The 23,762-nt window shown below is 48.2% G+C and overlaps 1 protein-coding gene across 1 annotated transcript; it reads right to left on the bottom strand.

Moving 5' to 3' along the window:
- Nucleotides 1-10,992: 10,992 nt before the first annotated feature.
- LOC119403400 (transmembrane protein 45B-like) lies at nt 10,993-23,336 on the bottom strand. Its single transcript, XM_037670338.2, has 3 exons — nt 23,141-23,336; nt 18,693-19,037; nt 10,993-11,262 (listed from the first exon to the last, which is right to left on the bottom strand). Exons 1-3 carry the CDS (start codon nt 23,330-23,332, stop codon nt 10,993-10,995), a joined length of 807 nt encoding a protein of 268 aa, XP_037526266.1. The 5' UTR covers nt 23,333-23,336.
- Between the last annotated feature and the right edge of the window lie 426 nt (nt 23,337-23,762).

The following is a 23,762-nucleotide window of genomic DNA, read 5'->3' as shown; positions in this document are numbered from 1 at the left end:
ATATCAGATTGTATATATACCTCTGTTTCTGATATCTCTCTATATATATATATTATATATATATATATATATATATATCTTATATATATATATATCTACTTATAAAAGCCAAAAAAGAAAAAATAATTCAGAAAAACTTGCGACGCGCGGAATTGAACGGGAGACCTCTCGCTTTGAAGCGCGTGGTGTTAGAGGGTTAGGCTACCAACAGTTCCGTCTTTCAGCCTGTTAACGGCGAGCTATCTATATACACCATTTACTTCAGCATGCTTTCTTAGTCACCACAAAGATGGCGCGATTGCGACACGTGGCGCGCTTTAAAGATCGTCGGCCCGCTCCTGCGAACGCTGTTGCTCTTATCTCGAGGAAAGAAGCGGGCGGGCCGCGCGGGGGCGGGGGGGGGGGGTTAGCGGGGGGTTGTATGTCTTGTGCTTTCCCCGCGATGTCCGCGCTGAAGTCACAGAGCGAACGAAGGTCACTTCGCTCGCTGCAGCTGCCGCGTTTGCGAAAGGAGCGCGCTGTTCAAACAGAAATAAGTAACAACTGTGACAGTTCGCGCTCGTCCAGTGTGTATCTGCTCGTTCGTTTCGTGCGTCCTGCTTTATGTTTCAGCAGTGCGCTTCAAGTGTCGAGCAGTGACGCATGATTGTTCGCGCTCGTCCTGTGTGCGCTCTTTTCGTGCGTCCTTTGGGCTCGAGCGACACGCTGGCAATTTCGAGCTGCTTTCCGTTCTTCGCGTTACATTCCGATTTATTGCTATCGCATTCATTGTTCGCCGTTGCGGCGAAACTGACATTTTTTTGTACAAGCTCTCAATAAAGTGAATTTGCTTGGTTGGGAAAGTTTATGTGGGATCCCATGCACAGCACTCATGGATTCAAACGCGAAACTTTAGGGCTAAGTAAAACACGTGCTTTTGTTTTCAACGTCTACAGCTGGCGTCACACTGGCGTAATCTTGTTTCGAACATTTACATTAGAACAAATATTATCTTTAGTGACCAGATTTCACGACGCTCCTATCACGAACATTGCTCGTAGCAGTCCTTATAATAAACAAATGTTATCACGTTTCAATCCGTGAGTACCGTAGCTGTATAGGTAGCTACAGAAGTGCATTAGCTGGGATGGTTGGTACATCATAAGGACGGGAACGAACGGCGTCTTTGGCACGGGAGGGTGATAGAACGGCAGGCAGGCCGCTCATGCCCGTCGTTCTATCGACAGGCATTATATCGAACGACAGGCAGGACGCTGATGTCTGTCGTTCGTGTCTTGCGCTGTTTAATCCTGTCTTAATTTATCGCTGATGTGTTTGTTTTTCACATGGGTAAGTGGCTGGTAGTCTGACGAATTAAACTACTGCAGTCCGTCAGGAGCCCCACGGACCTCTTCCGGTTCATCGTGGGAACAACCCTCTCGAGCGGACTACCGTCCCTGGTCCGAATTACGCTACGGAGCGGTTTCTCACTTTCATCTCCATTCGTCCCGGTAATAGACATGGGACAGACGCTGCGTGCGAGTTTACACTACGTGGAGGTAGCGTCTTACCTCGAGGACGCCATCGCGGACCTTCAAATTCCGGACGGCGCAGGGGTCATTGACGTCGTGACCAAGATCGACGAGGCCGTCGAAGAGTGGCGAGTCCAGGCTGTCAGGTGGGAGGCATTCGCGACGGTGCGACTCGGAGAGCTGCGGGAAGTTGTGGTAGGCGCAAGCTGGACCAACGCCCTCAACGCGGGCCTCCCGAGCGTGAGGACTTCGCCGCTGTTCACGACTGACAACATAGCGATGATCAGGGCTCGAGAAAAGATACACAGTGCTTTGGCTGCCGTGCTTTTGGGTAACGAGAACATCGAGCACGCACAGTTGTACGTCGCGCTACTCTTGCTTGCGCAGGTGAGGACTTTAACCAGTGCGATACTAACATCGTTGAACTATAGTCGGATGCAACTTCAGAAGTTCGCGGCATTCCCTCCTTAAAGGCAGGAGCACGCGAGCCGGCACCAATGGGAGAGAATTCAAGACTGACGTCATGAGCCGGACAGCCGGTGACCTTGCCCGCGGAGACCGTTGCCGAGTTCATGAGCGGGACAATTTCTTTAGTGGCGGAGGCGATCGGCTGTCGCGCTTTGGCCGTCTGGGTGGGGCCTCTGCGGACTTCTTAAGTTGAATCCGATTATCATTTTCGCCTGCTGCGTGAGTTCTTGAGAAGTACTTCGTGGTACGTGTCGCAGGCAAGAGATTGTCAAAATCAACTGATTTTTTTAACGTGTTATTACAGGTTTCTTTGTGCAAGTTAACGCGAACGTTGGCTTCACTGTGACATTCTCCAAGGTGAACGAGTCAAAGCGATTGTAACATTGTAATCTTTCTCGCAAGCAATCGCAAAAAAGTTTATGTGCTGACTCTGTCATTCTTTTTAAGACAATCAACGCATTGTTCTTCAATAGTCGAGAGCCAAGAGGTAAAAAAACGTAGCTCTTCTTAATTATATTTCGACTGGGCTGGTCGAATTCATACATGAGGAAGTTCCACGCCTGTACAATCTGAGCAAACATCGGAGCTGGCAAGCAAGCGCCACCACCTGGGGGATGCAGATTAACTTCTTTCAACCTTCAACTTCTTCTTCTTTGTTGACTCTTTCATTTTTCTTTCTTTATCTTTTTCTACGTCTTCTTCTTTCTTTCTTTCATCTTTTTTTCTTTGTTTACCTCCTTCTCTATTGCCCTCTCTCCTCCTGTGCCTCCTCCTAGCCTTCACATCACTCCCCCTAAGCCTCACATCTATTTCCCACGCCTTTCTATGCTATACCGTAGACGGTTATGCTATGGTTTGCCCTCTCATTTCGTCCTTTCCCTCCTCCTCACCATAATATCAGCCCTTGTCACCCTCACTTCCACTTCCCACCCCCTAGCTAATCTATACTATACAAGGCTATGCCATGCTTTACCCTCTCCACTCTTTTCTTTCCTCCTCACATCACTCCTCCTTACCCTAACTTCTATTTCCACCCCTTGCTTAACTATACTAAGGCTATGCCACGGTTTTCTTTCCTTCTGACCCTAATAGCAGTCCTCACCCTCTGTCCCCTTTTCACCCCCTAGCTGAATTCCCTATACAAGACTATACCATGCTTCACCCTCTCCCCTCCTCCTTTCCTCCGTCCTCACATCACTCCTCCTGTTCCCTTTTCCACCCCCTCGCTCAACTATACAATACAAGGCTATGCCGTGCCTTACCCTCTCCGCTCCTCCTTTTCTTCCTCCTCACGTTATTCCTCTTTGCCCTCAATTCCCTTTCCCCCCTTGCTTAAAGGGGCCCTGCAACAATTTTACAGCATGGTCAGAAAACGCTGCCGATCAGTAGTCGATGCTCCCTAGAACACGCGAACAAACATGACAGCGCAGCACGCGGCCTGGGATTTACAATAAATTCTCAAAGTCAGCTAAAAATCGCTTCCTCTTCTCTCGATAAATGTGGCCATTTGCTCAAACTCACTGCGTCATTGACACAACTTCCACGCCATTGGCCGATTTGAACATGGCGCGCTCGCTAGTTACTGTGGCCGCCGCTAGAGACCGCGCGCGCGATCGCAATAAAAGTACGCCGCGCGTTCGAAGAAAAAAAAAAGAAAGACGCCAGGCCTGCGCTGAAATCGCAGCACAGTCACAGCGAAAGCTCGAAGAGCGGCGTTTCTAGAGCCCGTTGTAAGCTCTCTTGGCGCTACAATAGAAGTACACTAGAATGGTACCCACTACGCCATAAATCACAATTTTTGTGAAGTTGAGAAGCACCTACTGAGACATTATTCGTCATTCTGCGGAGAAGCGAGGCACCAGCTACACGTCTCTAAGGCATTATGTGCACTTTGTTGACGCGACGACTGATGACGATGAAGAATAATGGCTCATGCGCTTATGGGCTTCCTTGGCAACCAATACAAGTGCACTTGCGAGGAACCGACTACGCTATAAATCATTTTAATTTTACTGAGACCCCGAGGAAATGGATCATGCGCTTATGGGCTTCCTTGGCAACCAATACAAGTGCACTTGCGAGGAACCCACTACGCTATAAATCATTCCAATTTTACTGAGACCCCGAGGAAATGAATCATGCGCTTACGGGCTTCCTTGGCAACCAATACAAGTGCACTTGCGAGGAACCCACTACGCTATAAATCGTTGTAGTTTTTGAGAAGTAGGGCAGCAGTCACTGTGCCATTTTTCGTCATTCTACGGAGAGCCGTGGTACCTGCTAAACACATTTAAGACATTATGCGCACTTTGTTGATGCTGTGCCTGATGACGACGAAGAATTATGGCAGAGCCTTTTGTAATGGGTTGGAAGCATTCAACAACCAACTCGTTGCGCAATTCGCATTGTGTGACGCCTGGTTACAGAATTCGCGTTGTGCGACGCTTGGTGCTTATTTTACTCTTCTACCACGCTATATTGCATATGCTAATGTGGTGCCTTCCCGACATGAAGCCTGTATAGGACCTTTTTGCAAAGCAGATTCAAGCACCGACATGGCTCAGAGGTTGAATACTGGGCTCCCACGCAGAGGGCCCAGGTTCGAACCTCGTTCTATTCTGGAATTTTTTTCTTATTTAGTTTTTTTCTTATTTCGAGCGATACTGGTTACGGACACCGGCGGCGGCGGCGGCGGCGGACAACTACGGCGCCAAAAACGGCCGGTGAAATGATCTCATAACAGCTTTCGCTGTAAAAGTGCTCAAGGTCCCGAGGCGCGCGTGACGTACCTTCGTCTCCCGTGTCATCTCTTCCTGCTTAGCTTCCAGCGCTTTCGTCAGGACGAGAGAAGAAAGAAAGCAATTACAGCGTGCGACAAATCTTTGTAACTCCGCTCGTACTGGACGGAGTGTGAATAACTTTATTCAGTTCCTGCAGGCTTCCGGGCTGGGTTCCCGCCTAGGAGCCGGCCGAGAGACCGTGGCTCTCAGCAGCTTCCTTGGCCTACAAGGCTTTGCCATACCATTCATAGCCTTGTATACCATACAAGGCTATGCCATGCCTCACCCACTCCCCTCCTCCTTTCCTTCCTCCTTACCCTAGTTTCCCTCCCCCTTCTTGATATACAGTACTATGTATGGCAATTCTATGCTAGGAGCTGCTTGGCATATACCCGCTTTCTGTGGCACATATCCACGTTCTGTGGGGCTGGTAACGCGAAACGACGGAACGAAAAGAATAAAGAGCTCCGCTGTTAAAACAGGACGCGACAGTGACTTTCATTTCACAGGCGACCACGAAAGCACTTATTCACGTAAGGACAAGGCTGTTTTTGTTAAATGTAGACGTTTTCTTTCAGTGAACTCGTAGCTGCCTAGTTAAGACAATACAGGGCAATGCCACTTGACCTAAACATGTTTATAATCACTTATCACTATCCTTACCATATCACCTGTTCTCCACGTGAAGTAAACGTTAAATATGTATTTTATTGCACAATGTTGCTTTGACAGATCAGAATCGCCTTAATATATTCCGATATGATACCTTCTCGCTTATTCTCTCAGGCAAACATAGTTTCTCCTTTTTCCATAGCAACCTAGCTTCACCGCATCTTTGCTCGCTTAGGTCTTCGCTTTTTTGTTACCTTCATAAACTCTCAGATCTAATCCTCCTACACTTCAATCGCGCTATTTCATATGAGGGATTTTCTTATGCGGACATACAGCGATACTGTTTGCCTTACCTCTTGCCCGCATCACCTATGTATGCATATTTTCATATTTTCACTTGTGCTTTGAGGATATCTTATTCTGAATCTCTGTCAGTCGTACTGCCATTATAATGCAGGAACAGCCTCGCCGTTCAGCCGACAACAAACGCGGAATCATATATCGTGTCCAAGCGTAAACAAAGGTCATAGCGAAGGACAAGACTGTTTATAAATGCAAGCGACCATTTTTTTGGCTCGTCCCGATACAGAATCCTTGCAAATGTTTGAAGGGTCCGCGATCAGAAAGCTGCGCCGGTGAGATGCTTTGAACAGTGCCGTTATGAGTAGCCGAGTCCACTAGCATCGTAACAGCAGTCATGCGTAAGAGCAGTGCCAATAATTGCCCAAGTTCAGTAGAATTTTAGGGCGAAAGCCTTAGATGCCTCGTCGGACGCGAAAAGTGACCTTCGACGTTGGCGGCGTAAGACGCGTCAACACGAATGATGCGAAAAATTATCACGGGATGACGCTACCCTATTACATCCTCATGACGTCAGATGTCGCCAAAATTTGTAACATCATGACATCGTCATGAGGTCCCGATCACGCAACATAACTTCACGTCACAGATGATTTCATTACAAGACATCGTCGCTTGGTTAAATGTGGGCTGATCCCTGAGGCATAGCAAAACCACGTTGGGTGCAGAACGCTTTCGCAAAGGGGGGGGGGTCAATATAATCGACTGAGAAGGATGGCTTTTGTCTTTGACTCGTGTTAGGCAAATGCGTAAGGAAACGTGTGACATTCTGATAAAGCAGTATCGAAACTTTTCAATGAACCCTTCAAATTTTAAGTATATAACTGATTGACCAGGTCACGAAGTACCGCTACCTCCTGGAGCGCCCGCTGGAAGGCACGTTAAAGGACCATGCCTGGTGCCTTCGCGTGACGGCAACCTTGTCAAGTGCGTTTTTTTCGACTTGGGTGACACAGACGCTGGTCGCCACAGATGCCATCCAAGATCTTGGTAACATGATAGAAGCCCTCAAGGAGACCATGAGTCAGCACCCCGACATACTGCCAGAGCTAAACATCAGCGCCAGCGAACTCACCAAGTGGACCGTCTACGTCATCGGTTTGTAGTCGTTTCGCTGTAGCTATTGTCGTCCTTACGCTACAGTTGTGCGCATACCCACCCGCCACGGTAGTTCAGTGGCTGCGGCGCTGCGCAGAAGAGCAAATGATAGCGGGTTAGATCCCGCACGCGGCGGCCACATGCGAGTAGGGGCTGAATGAAAATACAGGTTCACCGCCCAGTTGGTGTGCGTTGAAGAAGGTCGGGGGGGGGGGGGGCAAATGAGCTCGTTAACTCGTCCCTGTAAGGAATACCTCAGAATTTTTTGTGAAGTGTGGGCAGGTTACACCCAGCAATTCTTAGGTGCATACTTCGGCGAAGACGCCACCAACAAGCTGTTCAAGATGTGCCCATATTTAATATTTGGACATATCGTTCAGTCCGACAACATTCTTTGCCCTCAGGATGCATTATATTCTGCACATAAAGTCCTCCCAAACTAATACGATCACACAGTTCTGAGAATGCCGATCTTTAGTTCCATGCAGATGTGAGACAGAAGCACGGCTAATTGGACTAGTGGGTACTCGTTCATTTTGACAGGATAAGGCGCGCACACGAACACGGACACTAGAACCTGTGGTGTTTGCGTCTTTCTTCTAGTGTCCTTGTTCGCGTGCGCGCTTTATCCTGTCAAGATGTGAGACAAATGAAAAATAAAGGCACTCCCAACACGCTCTGGAGCTTAGAATAACAGAGAGCTGAGCTAGCTGGTAAGTATTCATTTAGAACGTTCTGGAGTGCGAAACGTTAATAATAATAATCTCTGGGGTTTAACGTCCCAATACCACGATATGATTATGAGAGACGCCGTAGTGGAGGGCTCCCGAAATTTCGACCACCTGAGGTTCTTTAACATGCACCTAAATCTAAGTACATGGGCCTCAAACATTTTCGCCTCCATCGAAAATGCAGCCGCCGCGGCCGGGACTCGATCCCGCGACATTCGGGTTAGCAGCCCAGCACCATAAGCACTAGACCACCGTGGCGGGGCCGCGTAAAACGTACTGGAGTGCCTTTTAGAACGTTCTGGAGTGCAAAAACTGGTAATAAATAGAAAATACTTAGTCTTGCGTACTGCTGCGTACACACCGGAGGAAGTTATGGCTTTTATGTTGATTACAGAGAGCTCAGCATCATACACTTGGAAGGAAAGGCGAACGCCTTTATGCATATTGTTCTCGTGTGATTGAAACAAACAGGTAATGTTCAGTAGCATTACCACGACTTCTTCGCACTCCACAAAAAGCAGTCGAACATTCAGTTATAAAAATGCGCATTTCATTTAATAGACGACTACCGGTGCTGTCGCTATATATACCTTGTTCTGAAGCACGAACTTCGTGTACTCGTTACATGTGCCTTTAGAGGGCCCCTAAACCACTCCGCGCTCAAAGACGAAAGAGTAGTTTCTTTCTAGCCTTCACCACCCTTCCTATAGGCTCTATCTCCTGCTCGCCACATATTTATTCATAAAGCACGTGAACAACGTAAGCACTGAGCGTCGAGTTTATCAGGATTTCGCGCTTTTCGGCTACACGCTGTTACCTCCACTTTCGCAGTAGAAAACGCGCAAGGCGCAGTGAAATCAGTTCGTGGCGCTATAGTCATGCGAGACACGGCAGAACGGGCGTGCGACTGCATGGCAAAGCAGGGTGGAAGACAATTCACGACCGATATCCCTCCAATATGAACCAATCGAGAGCATATTTGCTCATGACGTCGCGTGAACAGACCGCTGGCGTCACAAATTTTGCCGAAAAAAAAACAACGGGAAACGCCAGGGTGGAACAGCGCACTCTTCTAGGTATTTTCAGAGGTTACTAAGGGGCCCTTTAAGCGAGAATCACGGCAACATGCACATCTACGAGGTCACTGTCTACTTACGCTCTACTGGTATGGCTAACGGTCCTCATATGCCCTCATTCCAGGTTCAGAAGGATCCCTCCACACATGGCCCACGTCGCCATCGCCACCTGCAGCCCCCTCTGCGTACGACGACCGCTTCCTGCTGAACGTGGCTCGCGCTAGCAGGGACAACGTGTTTCCCGCCATCTCCGAACACGAAAACTCCACGTCCGAAAGCACCGCCGTCATCGCCGACATGGACACGCGCATGCTTGCAGCGTGGCAGATTGAAGGGACGATGTCGTACGACGTCCGCACCGGGCGACTGCTCGTCCCTGCGGTCTGGCTGTCGGACCTCATGTTCGTTCGCGATGGTTCTTTTCCGGCCCTAGACATCGCGACCCTCGGCGTCCGTCTCCTCGCGGTCTGGATTCAGGCTCAGATCGCCGAGAGACCGCAAGACTTGAAAAATATCAAAAGCGGCGCGGAGTGCCCTGGGCACGAGTTCGAGACACCTCTAGATGAGGACAACTCCGATCAGGTCGTGCGAGAGGTCGCGTCTACGGAATGGGCCCTCCGCATCGCCTTCCAGGCGTACCGGTCGCGTAAGGTCCTCGAAGTCGACGTGCTCAGAGACCGCGTCTTCTTCTGGAGGTTCTGCCAGACCCATTGCGGAGACGTTGTCGGCAGGGACGCCTGTGAATTCGCGGTTCGTCTCACGGGAGGTTTTCGGGACGCCTTCATGTGTCGCAAATTCGCTACGCCCCATTGCTGGGCCTGAGATGTTAACGGTGCTCGGCAGCGGCGGTCGCCGAAGCGGCGATTTCTTTTTGTGGTCCTCGTTAGTATGCTTGTAATGAGAAATTAACTGATATGATCTAGGCGTAATATTTCTCGCTGAACTTTGGCAGCTGATAATTTATGCTTCTTTTGTCAATCTGCGCTCAACTTTTCTTTTACGTTCTATTTAAAGTAGATTTCATTCTATATGCCAGCAAATAAAAAAGTAAAAAGGTACAATTTATACTGTGCCGGAATAATATTACACAAGATTAGCATCGAGAGTCGTCTCGAGAGTAGCAGATAGTTTCGTGGTTAGACGTTGACGCGATATAATACGTAAGGCTATTACGACATGCGATATCGCGAGGAAGAGATGATGAGGTAAACGCGACCTTTTGACCGCGCATGCGCATGGAACAGCATGTTACGGCGTCACAATGTGTCTGCCGGGGCATGAATAAGCACATGGTTAGATTTAGAACATAAATGCAGCTGTCAAAGAGACATACAACAGCGATCACAGCGCCACTTTTAATGACAAGTGAAGCGACTTGTTTCAATCGGAAATGTCTGTTATGTCATGTGTTTTATACATCTCTTCCTTTATTTTCCCATGTGTGTTAGATAATCGAACACTTAAGGAAATACTTGAGCATCAGTGAAAGTGAGCTGGCTTACTAAAAATTCCGAGACCATTCCACTCGATGTAGGCAAATGATCAGTGGAGCTGACGGGTGCGAAATCCCCTTGGGGAGTTTTCTGCAGCATGCATGAACCTAGAGTTTCATTGCGAGCTGCGACCTACCCTATAATGCTGTTGTCGGACAGCATTGACATTGCGTCGTCTTTAGTGTTCGTCAGCATCTGGAGCGCCCGCCTAAAGTGTGTGCGGCGCCATAATTATTCACGAGTACAAGAAGGACACAGATAAGAACATTCTAAACATGCCGCACCAAATACGCCCTAGCATATGCTTTCTTAATAGTACACTAGAGGGAAATCTGGCGCTAGTGTCTATGGGAGCTGCAGCACATAGCGCTTTAGCCAGCATGGGATTCATGGGTATAGTACAGGGATTTGCCTAAGCTTCGTTTCTTTCAAGTCCGTCTGGCCCTCAGCCGCTTTGCTGCAAGATGAAGTTCACCAGAAGTTCAGCAGTCCGACTTCACCACCTTGACCATTTTCAGGCTCACCATTTCAAATCAGTTCACGAGGTCATAACGAGCCATTCTTTTATACGAAAGAAAAGACAAAACACAACAATAAGCAAAGCCACAAGTGTGTTTGACGTCATAAGTTCGACACACAGGGAAATCCCATATACTGCCATCATTTTCATGACGTTTGAATGATCGCAGCACCACAGCAGGTCAACATTGTAGTCAATATTGAACTGCTGTGTCACTCTGGTCAATATTGTACGCCACATATGAGGCAAGCCCCGCTATAGTTTACTACTATCTATGGCTCTCGCTAATGGATGTCCGATTCTCACAGACACATCCCTTCACGAACATCTGAGCATCAGGGAATTAGGGCATGCAAGAATGCCGGGTCGCACCGATGCCGCGGTCAGGCAGTGCTCCTTCTCCTTTGTCCGCCTCCTGTGGAAGTCTGGAGTAGGCAACGTCGGCTCGGCGAGAGAACACTGTTCCCAACAGGCACACGTAAACCAACGCGGCAACCACGTGGACAGGGAAGATGGCGGCCGCCAGCATGGCGTCGCGCCCACTCCGAGGGTCCCAGCGTTTCCCTTCGCGGGGGTCGAACAGCAAGAAGGCGATCTGGATGAGCCATGTGCCCTGTGCAATCAGGCAACCGAAAAAAGAGTTTACGCTCCCAGCGGTAACATTGGCCGATCCATCGACCAAAAAGCCTCCGGAGAGAGAGAGAGGAGGAAAGCACAAAATTTGAGAATTACGGAGACGACTACCTTACATCAACACTTGCCACCCGCTACTCCGCCTCTGGTTAAGGGAAGGAGTGACGGTTACGAAGAGTTATGGCGTGGGCACAGTGTGAATAGGAGATTGCATTGCTGGGACCAGTGTCGGGCTCTCTGGTCATAACTGTCCTTTGTACCTACAATTTATTTAATCACCAGTGTCACTTTGATTTGGTTCTCGTATACCCATAGCCGAGAGAGGAAGTGTTAATCCAGGACTGCGGCACAATAATAAGTGCCATTAAATGAAATGGCAACTTTTAACTTGAGCTACATGGTCCTTCCTTAGCACATATAAGCTGGTAACTCAATCAACAAGATTTTTCTTCAGTCAATGTACGTAACCATAGTCGTGAGCACGAAAGGAGAAAGGGGGGGGGGGAGTCGGACCTGCTTGCCATTGTTTAGCGTGCAAGGTTAAGGCCATGCAGCTTAATGACGATAATGACCGCCGAGGAACATTGATGCTTCATTCCAAGGGTTCTTTACTTCCCATTTTCAGCCCCATAAAGCCGAGAATAGAAGGCATGCCGTTGTGGGAAGAACACGTCACCGCTTCGATTTCATTTTTTCAACCACTGCGACGCTTGTTTTCTCCCGAGCGCGACCAACGGGGGAGAGAGGGGAGGAGGGGGGGGGGGCTGCAGTGAGACTTCGCCTCCCTAATAAGGAACCCTGCGAAGTCCTTTGTACGTAATAACTCTGCCAAACAAAAAGCCGGATCAGAAGTTACTCTTTGTAAAGTGTTCGAGCATTTGGAAGCTGGCGGTAAGTCGCGAAATACGGCGCGCAGTCTTACTGTGATAGCATTTGCTAAGTAGAGCACTTCTACACTTCGCTTGAATATTACTTGGACATGTCCGTGTTTATGATTAAGTTTGCTAAAACTGCCTAAAGCAGATTCTATCAATTCCTTTAAACAAACTGAGCAATGTGTTCCACAAGAGCCATCGAAAGAGGTTGGTGTGTTTGTGCTTTATTCCACCAGCAATTATTGAAAGCAGTAGGTGCCATATCAGTTTCATTCACAGGCGTTAGTATTTTGAAAGGACGTAAGAATGGGCTTTCTGGTGGTGATAAATGGTGAAACTTGTGGTGCACAAAAAAGACACGGACAAAGAAAGTGGCGACTGGACGAAGCGCATCTTCCAGTCGTCACTTGCTTCGTCTGTGTCTTTTTTGTGCACCACAAGTTTCACCACGTAAGTATTTTTTCTGGATGAGAACTGTGTCATCCACAAGCCACAGCAGTCAGAACTCGGGAACCCCACTCTGGTCCTAAGGCAAGCGTGACGCCAATATAACCTTAGATTGTTTAATCATTACTTATAGGACTGTTCACCATTTACTCGTCCACAGTTTCGGCACAAACAAAGCAGTGATTGCCGCAGCCTGTGTGTTCTATAGTAACGTATAGTGACGTTCAGTAGTTATGAAACACGTACCTTATTATAATAGAAAAGAATCACGGATTCCCAAATCAACTCTCCATTTCCAAGTACTATAGAAGCAGTATTTAGGCCAAGGGCCATAGCAATATTGACTGTAAACCACTTTGCACCCTTAAAGCGATTTTAAGCAAGCAAAACCGCCTTTGGCCTAACCAGAGTTCGCGAAAATGGGGATGTAAGGTTGTTTGCTTCGCCAAATAGCCTTCTGGTTTGCATAAGGGTTAATGTATTACCTGAAACAGCTTTTGAGAGCTAAGGGTGTTGTAGTTTATTGAAGTACCTTTAGCCCACACGACAGAGTGCCAGATGATAATTGGGATTCGCTGAATGAAAAGTTTAGATCAGTGGTCTCAAGCACGTGGCCCGCGAACCTCTCGCTTCCAGCCCGCGGTGCGCACATGACTGTCTCCGTAAGTATGTTCGTAAGCTACACAGGTACGACTGGTCTAAAGCTTTGTTTTTGTGAGGTACCCCTTGTGGTGACCGTGTGTTGAAATAAAACCGTGAAAGAAAAACTGTATTTCAGTATCGACAGATTTTGGTCATTTTGGCGATCGGTATAGACATGTTTTAATCCTGGCGCCAAATCTCCTCCAGAAATGACCCGTATATAAGATATTGGAAAGGTTTTTTTTTTTTTTTGAAATGGTGAAATGGTAACGTTTGGTGAATTGCAGGACTGCCGCCCGCTGGCTGGGGGGAGCTTGAGACCTCTGGTTTAGACTAACAGATCTGTCTCCTTTAGGACTTTCTACAAGCACACCATCAATTTACGCGTATTCTGTGAATGTTTATTGTTCACTTATGCGGAACTGTAATATCCCCACCGGCACTCATCGGTGACTCAAGATACCATGGCTATATGTACCAGATAGTCTGTGTAAGGCTGTGTATCGCGAGCGCTACGTCCCTGAGGTATACAATACGCTGTGTTGTGCGTATGGTTCGGTGCATGCGTGCACTTTCTATGCTCGGGTGCTATGCAGGATGGTCCGAGTTTGGCGAAACTCAAGATCTTTCCGAGCTCTGGCGACACCCCCTTTTGAACGAGCTAACAGTACGAGAAGTTGAAATCCATCCCTTTGCGCGCGTTCTGGATTCTGTTCCATTGGTTACGATGGAACGCGGTGTCACGTGAAGGGCGGTCGAGAAGGTTGGGTGTTGTCTTCAAACTAGAGGCACCTTCTTTCATTCGTTTGTCGTTCCACTGAGTGCAGAAGTGCGCCCATGCAAGAAAACTGGCAGAAAGTTCTACTAACTATATTTTCTATGTGTGCGCGGGCCGTTTGAATTCATTTTCAAGCTTTTAATGTCTGCTCTAAGAATCCTTTAGAATAATCAGCACCGTGGTCTTTGAGATTAGTTCCGTTGCTCGGCCGGCGCGCGCCCTCTTCGTCCTCTTGTTCATCGTCTGCTCGCTCGCAGAGCACGTGCGCCCGGCTGATTAACTAATTGGCTGGGCGGTATACCTAGCTGAGTCAAAACATGCTATGACGAAGCTGATTAAGCCAAATCATGCTAAGGCCGAGCTAATTAAGCCACGTCTTACTAGGACCTTGCTAATGAAGCCGTGTAAAGCTAACAACAAGCTAAGTAACATCATGCTAATTAGCACGACGCTAATTAGAAGCGTGTAATTAAAACCAAAGTAATCAAGACCTTACTCGCCGATATCATGGTAATTAGGATCGTGGGCTTATGCTAAGCCCCTCTGTACTATTCAGGGCCTTGCTAATTAAACCTGAATAATTATTGCCGTGTTATTGTTAATGAAATCAAATGTTAATGTTAATGAAAACATTAACAATTAAGACAGGACTATTCAATATCACGTTAGTGGAGACCTGCATAATCAATAGCACCAATATTGAGACCTAACTGACACGGTCATTACTCCGAATCAGCCCAAGCATACTGAGTAGACGAGCCACGTAATAAGCTCCAAGAAGCTAAGTGACCACAAGCTCCTCCGATGGCCAAGCCTTGCACAAGTAGTGTAAGCTGACCAAATTATTTTATATGCAAAGAAGCTGCTGAGTAGCGTCCACTGCATGAAACACTTGACATGCACACCGGCACTATGGCAGTCACGAGTTTAACTGGGGCCTTTTCAGAATCAACGAGTTTGTGCTTGAGTTCGTGCGTCAATCAATTTGATTTACAGACGCCCGCGGCGAAGATTGGGTCCGCCCAGCGCGTTTGCTCTTGCGGAGGAGCAGTGCTCACGCCGCAACGCCAGCGAGGGGCACGATTCATCTATGAGCTTAATCTCACAGACTATGCACACACGCACGAAGAACTGAATGTTATATCATCACGTGGCTACGATGTCTCGCATTCAATTTCACTGCGCTCACGACGTACCACTCAAAGCTATGAAGCAAGCGTCCTGGTGGGATTTGCGGTGAGAAATGTTACTATTTACTTGTTTGTGGAGACACTGTTTCTACCAATTCTTACTACAGAAAAACTTTCAGACGTGTAATGTAAGTACAGCAGTAACCTGTCCATTTGTTTATCTGTCATATTCAGAGAAGCGAAACGAGCTTCACCAGAGTGCTGCGCGTGCGCCCTTGTTGCCTTCGAGTGTCGAAATTTCCATGCTGCAGGTGGAACGAAAGAATTTTCCGAAAGAGGAAAAACGCCCACGAACACGCCCGCGGGAGGCGCGATGATCAGTTGGCAAGTAGATAGCGCGAGAATCACGCTGACGTCGCTGCACTGTCAACATGTTGACTGAGTGGCGGCGCTGACGTGTTCGCACGCGGTGTTCCTTTAAAAACCACCGCAAATGCCGCGCATGCGTTTGTGACGCCATGCTCGTTCTTACAGCCGTTTTCATCAACGCTGCAAGCGCGTGCTCTGCGCTGTCTTCCTGTCATGACCGCCGTAGTGCAAGCTCGGAGCAAACTCAAGCTCGGGCCATCCTGCATAGCACCCCTGATATCATCTGTAAGTGGATATTTCCTGACTGGTAGTTTTTATTTTTCACTGTTTTTCAGTGATAAGGGTGTTTAGTATATCAGCGAACCCTCCTCCCCCCCAATGATAAGGGAATTTTGATACGTGAAAATGCCTTTTTCCTTGCTGTAAGAGTGTTACTTCTAGACACGGCAAAACTACCTTAAGGGTGTAAACTGGTTTGCTACGTAGAAAAGAGTGAAGCAGCCCATAGCACACGTACCATGTTTGCATCATTGATTTCAGTATAGCATTCGATGAATCGTGTAACCCCTTTGATGTTTGTACATATCCATTTGAGGGGCCAATTATTTGACTCTCATAATCAAAAATATTTTATTTTCTGTAAAATGGACGTAATAAGCCTTTCAGAGCAAATAAAACTAGCGCGTCACTGTAGCGCGATAAGCTGACGTTTGAGTCAAGTGAGCCTTGGCATAGCGAATCAAGGATTTAGTGGCGTGGTTGAACTTTACCCGTAACAAATCAGATTAGTTCACCTTCAGGACTGTGTAACTTACCCCGCACAGAAACTCGATGTGTGCATGTCTGCTATTCATTTATTATAGACTTGTGTCTATACATGCATAACACACTGTACATTTCTATAAAGAAGTTTTATTGCTCCATTACTTTGCTCCATATTGCAAACGCGTTTGTTCGATTACATATGCGTCCTGTTTCTTTTTCACTTGAGGCCAGTCACCATGTGCAACTATGAGTCAAATTTTGCATTGAAGGCGAAAGCGTTATTTTTCTATGCTGGCGCTCCCGTTCGCGAGACTTTTTGTGATCGTAGGCCCTCGCAAAGGTCTCGTAATTCTCGTAAGGTCTCGCAGTTGTCCAAAATCCCGCGAGACCTTCTCCGAGCGATGACATCACATCACGGCGTCACCACGTGACATCATCATGACCTCACAGATGGCAAAACTTTGTGACGTCATCGCGACGTCACACCATAACTTCATCACACCAAAACGTGGCTTTGTCAAAGATGTGAATCCCGGAGGTAGTGCAAAACCACGTGAGGTGCAGAAACATTCCGGTGGGTTTGGGCACGACCAATACAAGGAACTGACCCCGCCACGGTGGTCTAGTGGTTATGGCGCTCGACTGCTGACCCGAAGGTCGCGGGATCAAATCCCGGCCGCGGCGGCTGCATTTTCGATGGAGGCGAAAATGTCTGAGGCCCGTGTACTTAGATTTAGGTGCACGTTAAAGAACCCCAGGTGGTCGAAATTTCCGGAGCCCTCCACTACGGCGTCTCTCATAATCATATCTTGGTTTTGGGACGTTAAACCCCAGATATTATTATTATTACAATACAAGGAACTGGGAAGAAAAAGAAGATGGTTTTCGCCTTCGAGTCGTCTTAGACAAATGCATAAGGGAGCGTGCGCAATTTTTTAGGGGCGTAGCTCCTCTTAGTCTAACCTTGCCACGTCTCCGTTGTCCGGCGTTACCGGCGTAAACGGCAGTATCTCCCGTATAATGCAATAGATGGCGCTGTCTCATAGAAGTACATACAAACTGCAGTTCAGGGACGATATTCTAAATGGCACTGTACACAATCTGTGTGGTCATCACCATTTCTCATCTCATTTCCTCGATGGCGTTAATCCAATAGAATTGTGTGCAATATGGCGCTTGTGTGCATCGACACTAGATGGCGCTAGAAGTGCCGCTGCTCTCCGATTGGCTGCTGCGCGAGGATACGCGGGTAGCGAGCGCCTCTCTCGTTCTCCTGGATCGTCGCCGTACGTGTCGGATCGTTGGTGGAGCATGGAAGATGCGCAGCGGCGGGCGCTCGCTTGGCGGCAGCCAGGCGGATCCCGCGACGGTGCGCGCCAAGGACGCCGCTGCGAAACGGGCTCGGGACGCGGATCCCGAGACCATGATTGCTTCAGGAGCTTCGCCCAAGCTCTTCATCATTCACCCGTGGATGTGCTGTAATTTTTTTACTTGATGGTGTGACATGCAACTTAAGCTGTACTGACACAATATTTCGCGGCCGAGCTAGCAGGCGGGATCGATCCCGGTGAACATGTGTATATCATCTGCAAAATACCAACAGCGAATATAGCTTGGAAGTTATTTTAACTGAATTTTGAAGTTTGCGTGAGCGATCGACATCCTCGCGCTACAGGCACCCTCAAAGGGGACCCTTGGGGACCGCTTCTTCCCTCACGTTCCTCAGAAACCATAGTGCAATAAAGAACGCGGGACAAGAAAGAGACCTGGACAAGCGCTTTTCTTGGTCTCTTTCTTGTCCCGTGTTCTTTATTGCGCTATGGTTTCTGAAGAACGATGAACAACCAACACGCCCAAATGTTCTCCCTTCTGAAGTGTATTCGCTCACGTGATCACGCTGCAACAAGTTATGATGACGTCATAACCTCCATGTTTTTTTTTTTTGTTTTTTTTGCCGCGTTTGCTCCAGCAGCCTACTTCTCGGCGACTGCTCGCGAACCATGCGGAAGTGCGTCACAGTTCTATGTGCTGACGTGTCGAGCGCTGCACCCGCTAGGTGGTGATAGTTGCACCCGGAGGCTTGTCGTTTTTGAAAACGAAACTGACACTGGTCAGTAATGAGGAGCCTGTGACTAATTATCTGACGCGCGCTGCAGCAAACGATGTGCCGTGTTACGACTAACGGGCCCCCAGCAGCACATTGCAGCAAATAAACGCGAGGTCAAAATTTTTGTGTCAGTACCCCTTTAATTCAAACGCTTGATCATTTGTGAAGTAGAAACTTCAAGAGGTTTTATATTATTTGAAATATCAAGCCAAATCAGGCTGCACGTCAGGCCACGGCACTGTGCCCGTTTTCAGGCGCAGTTGTGTTGCGGTAGTTGCCGCCGCCGCGCGCACTCACCTGCAAAACTGCGCAGAATCCTCTCGCGAGCGCCGCCACCACGCTCGATCGCCGCGCCATTTCGACGGCGAGGCAGGCTGCCTGCGCCACGATGACGTAGACGAGCAGCTCGTGCACCAGCACGTCGAGCGGCGCCCTGCCGTGCGAGTGCACGTGGAACACGAGCCCTTCGCCCACGAAGGAGAGTAGCAGCGCGGCGTAGTCGCAGTCTGGTGGCAGAAGGCCGGGTCCCCGTGTCCACGAAGAGAGCAGATCCACCGGCCCGCTCAAACCGCAAAACACGTAGGTGGCCATGTGATGCCAGTTTCTAGGAGCCCACTCTCCCTTAGATATGCATTTTCGAATCTGCAAGTCAAAAACGAGTGAAATGCATCCAGGCTTACTTGTATGTATTCTATTTACTAAGAACAGTGGCAGAGGCGCAGCGGGGTTCAGGAAGGGAGTGTTCTAGACATCCCAAACATTAGCAGTTTGTGTTTATATGTATCTATACATAGACACACACACACAAAGACACACACATGCGTATAGAGGAAGTACCCCAACTTCATTCTAAAAAAACGCCAGGCCTGCGCGGAAAGCGCAGCCCAGTCACAGCGAAAGCTAGAAGAGCGGCATTTTTAGAGCCCGTTCTAAACTCGCTTGTGGCTACTAATGCAAGTACATTAGCAACGTACCCACTACGGCACAAATCATAATTTTTGTGAAGTTGGGAAGCACCTACCACGACATTATTCGTCATTCTGCGGAGAAACGAGTTACCATATGTAAGGCATTACGTGCTGTTTCTCGATGCGACGCTTGATGACGATGAAGAATTATGGCTGAGCTATTCGTGATGGGTTGGAAGCTTTAAACGACTCACTAGTTACGTAATTCGCATCGTGTGACGCCCGGTCGTTATTTTACTCTCCCACCACGCTATATAACATAGGTCAACGTGAGTAAGAGAGACATGGAAAGAACTTTAATGAAAGCCTGAGGAAATGCATCATGGGAGCCTTATGGGCTTCCTTGGCAACCTATAGAAGTGCACTTGCGAGGAACCCACTACGCTATAAATGATCAATTTATTTGAAGTAGGGAAGCAGCCCCTATTTCATTTTTCTTCATTCTGCGGACAATCGTGGTACCCGCTAAGCACCTTTAAGGCATTATGTGCACTTTATTGATGCTGTGGCTGATGACGATGAGGAATTATGGGAGAGCCCTTTGTAATGGGTTGGAAGCATTCAACAACCCACTCGTTGCGCAATTCGCATTGTGTGACGCTTGGTTACAAAATTTGCGTTTTGTGACGCTTGGTTGTTATTTTACTCTTCTACCACGCTATAGTGCATATGTTAATGTGGTTCCTTCCCGACATGAAGCCTGTAGAGGGTCTTTTTACAACGCAGTTTCAAGCACCGGCATGGCTCTGAGGTAGAACACTGGGCTCCCACGCAGAGGGCCCAGTTTCGAACCTCGTTTCATCCTGGAATTTTTTTCTTATTTCGTTCTTTTTTTCTTATTTTGAGCGATAGTAGTTACGGACGCCGGCGACGGCGCACAACTACGGCGCCAAAAACCGCCCTTGTTGTGATCTCATAACAGCTTTCGCTGTAGAAGACAGGGCGTGTAAACAGAGACACACAATAAAGAAGTCACGACACCACAAACGCCGTGGTGTGTCCGTGTTTGCACGCCCTGTATCTTTAGAATGAATACTTACCAACTAGCTCAGCTCTCTGTTATTAAATAAAATACCGCAGCTTCATTCTCCGTCAAAATAAAATGCTGGCTCCTCCCCTGGATGGCAGTTTGAATACATGGCCCTCTGTGAGCATCTGCACGGCGTCTAAAAGTAGCAGTGATGCAGAACGCATTTTGACAGCTCCCAGAGCATGTAATCACTGATATTCTTGCATAAGGATTTAGGGGTAGGCGCCTGCAATCTTTTTCGTCTTGGTGTTGTTGCGATCGGGCATTTCCATAGTCCGCAAGTACTCACGCGTAATAGCGCTGAAACACGACAAAAGACAACAGGGGACGTCGATAGCGCTTGTCTGTGTCCCCTCTTGTCTTTTCTCGCGTTTCCACGCCATTACGCTGAAGATCATGCAAGGAAAATCAAGCCCCATCCGCGACCCACCAGAATTCGCTCGACCGAATAGACACTGCAACATATCTACAAACTGTGCCGCACATTTTGCCAGCACCACCGCCTTATTTATCGCGTTTAACATCGAAAGGCGACTCAGGCTATGGGAGACGCCGTAGTGGAGGGCTCCGGATAAGGCCGACACCTGGGGTTCTTTAACGTGCTCTGGCATCGCAGAGTAGACCCGACTGTAGCAATGCGCCTCCATCAAAATACGACCGCCGCTACCGGGATCGAACCCGCGTCTTCAAGGTCAGCAGCAAAGCACTATGATCTGTAAACACGATGTAAGATATATATATATATATATATATACTTTGGGTATGAAGATCGATGGGTCCGGTACGACAGATGAGTGAGAAGAAGGACTGACGTACGAAATGTAGTTTTATTAACGTTTCGGCTGGTGGGCCAGCCTTCGTCAGCCGAAACGTTAACAAAACTACATTTCGTACGTGAGTCCTTCTTCTCACTCATATATATATATATATATATATATATATATATATATATATATATATATATATATATGTTCTGGGCGAGCGCGGCCTCTCCTGACTTCTTAAGTTGTATCCGACTATAGGCATTGCAAAGGGACAAGTGCATGGACGCTGGTATTACAAGCAGTGCCAGAAGCGCCTGTAAGCCGCCGCGGTGGCTCATGGGCACGGTGTAAGGTATATATATATATATATATATATTAACTGCGAGGACGCTGGTATATATATATATATATATATATATATATATATATATATATATATATATATATATATATATATATATATATATATACCAGCGTCCTTGCAGTTGTCCCTTTGCAATGCCTATAGTCGGATACAACTTAAGAAGTCAGGAGAGGCCGCGTGCGCCCAGATGACTAAAGAGCAGAAGAATTGATGCCTGGGCAGCAAGTTGGAATTGGTTATGCATGTTCGAAACGGGCGGCGCAAAGGCGCTCTCTGCTGTGTAATCTTCCTTTGTCCCTTGTTTTTGCGTCGCCCGTTTCGAACATGCATGAGTGAAGAGCGGCAGCTGATCGCCTCCGCGACTAAAGAAATAGTCCCGCTCATGCACGCGCCGATGTTCTCCGAAGGCGGAGACACCGGCCATCCCGCTCATGACGTCAGTCCCGAGTGCGCGCCCATTGGTGCAGGATTGTGCTCATCCGCCTTTGAGGAGGAAATGCGACTGACTTCTGAAGTTGTATCCGACTATAGCTGTCTATGATCGCCGACGTGCATCGCCTCCTCACAGGAGTCGTAATACACGCCACGTCTATGAATAGTCGTCTTCATAAGAACTCAGACCAAGGTGCAAGATTCATGAAACGCGTGTCCTCTATGCCCCCGAGTCAGTACTTCTATTCGGCAAAATCAACGCCGTGCTGCGTGCGGCAGCAGAGTCTCTCGTCAGACACCGCCGTAGGTGTCGATGGGTCTAGACTTCGCACTTAACATAAGCCACGTCACGCGCACATTCGCGTGATCTCTTGAATGTCACGCTGTGCGAGGTTGACGTTCAAGTCGCTACTCCCTTAAACTTCGAGGCGTCGTCACCATTGCATCGGGCGCTCTTCTATCTCTTCTCTCACAGCTGCCTTTTTTCTTTGTTCATTCGTTCTCCTTCTACCCATCGTGCTCACATCAGCGGCTTATACTGCAGGAATGCCGTTTATCCCACCATCAACAGTGTGCGAAAAAGGCAAAACAAACTGGGGAGCCATTCCACTATGCGAAGGCGGATAACCAGCGAAGCTGTTTAGGACACGACTCGAAGGTGATACAGAATTTCGAACCTTAGCCGATCAAGCATCCTGCAACTAATTCCCAAATGTCTGCTCGGAAAGCCCCTTTTGAATTTCGCGCATGCTCAGTTAAACCTTTCCATTTGAACTTCATGTGCCTCTTTGCAGTGACATGCGCCGTCATGTCTCAGCATGCGCTCGGTGCTTCGTTCACGACCCTAACTGGTGTTCGTCTTGTCTAGCTTTTGGCGCGCTCTTCTTATCTAGTTCTTCTGTGTTTTGTGCGTTCTGCGCCTTCCAAGTACCTTCATGGATCAGTACAAACTCGCCCAGCTTTCTCACCTTCTAAACTTAACTGGTGTTTGTCACCCGTTTGCTCCCTTCTTCATATTGAGTGGACCAGTGGTGAGTAGTGGGCTTTGCCCAATTTGTGCGTCACATACCTGCGGTAGGGTTTTTCGCGCGCACGCACAGACACGGCCTAGCCACACACGGCTTCGCTGTCAAAAGCCGTCGTGTTGATATCTTTTGCCCGAAATTACGTGAATGCTTGTCACATACCTCAGTGGCCAAGCCCAATGTCGCCGCGGCTACCTTGGCCACGCCTTCAGCGCGTCCCGCGGATGCACTGGCCACAAAGCGCTCCCCGGTGGCGCGGCACCTGGCATGCCGACGCCATGTCCGTAGCGACCACCACGTGCCGAAGGCAAACATAATGACGCCCGGAAGAACGTGACCGTAGAATGTACCCATGGCTCGCCTGCAAATGGAAACGCAGTGGAAGACTGTCTGCTGCAATTACACCACCTGATCATTGTTACCACTCTGTATTGGTTACTGTAATTAGTACTTAGTGTAGCACCACCTGAGCGATTCGCGCCCTCCAAGTATTAGTTGCTGCAGGGGCATGCTCTCACACAGTATCACGCGATCAAAGATTACGGTTTGATGACGTCATCGTGTAACTTCGTCATTGCGTCACCTGTTACCAGAATTTAATTGTGACCTCAATATGGCATCAGATAAGTTGACGTCATGTGATGACGCCATTACACAATATCATCGCATCGTCAAATGGGTGCCGATGCTCCGTATACCCCGGATGCAACGAAAAATTACGTTAGGTGTAGAAATCTTTCGGCTGGGGTTACAAGGATCAATACATCGACTGAGAAGAAGAGGT

The sequence above is a fragment of the Rhipicephalus sanguineus genome, chromosome 8, assembly GCF_013339695.2.
Source record: "Rhipicephalus sanguineus isolate Rsan-2018 chromosome 8, BIME_Rsan_1.4, whole genome shotgun sequence".
In the NCBI taxonomy this organism is placed as follows: Eukaryota; Metazoa; Arthropoda; class Arachnida; order Ixodida; family Ixodidae; genus Rhipicephalus; species Rhipicephalus sanguineus.
Note: the sequence above shows the minus strand (reverse complement) of the source record. Positions and strands in the feature narration are given on the sequence as shown.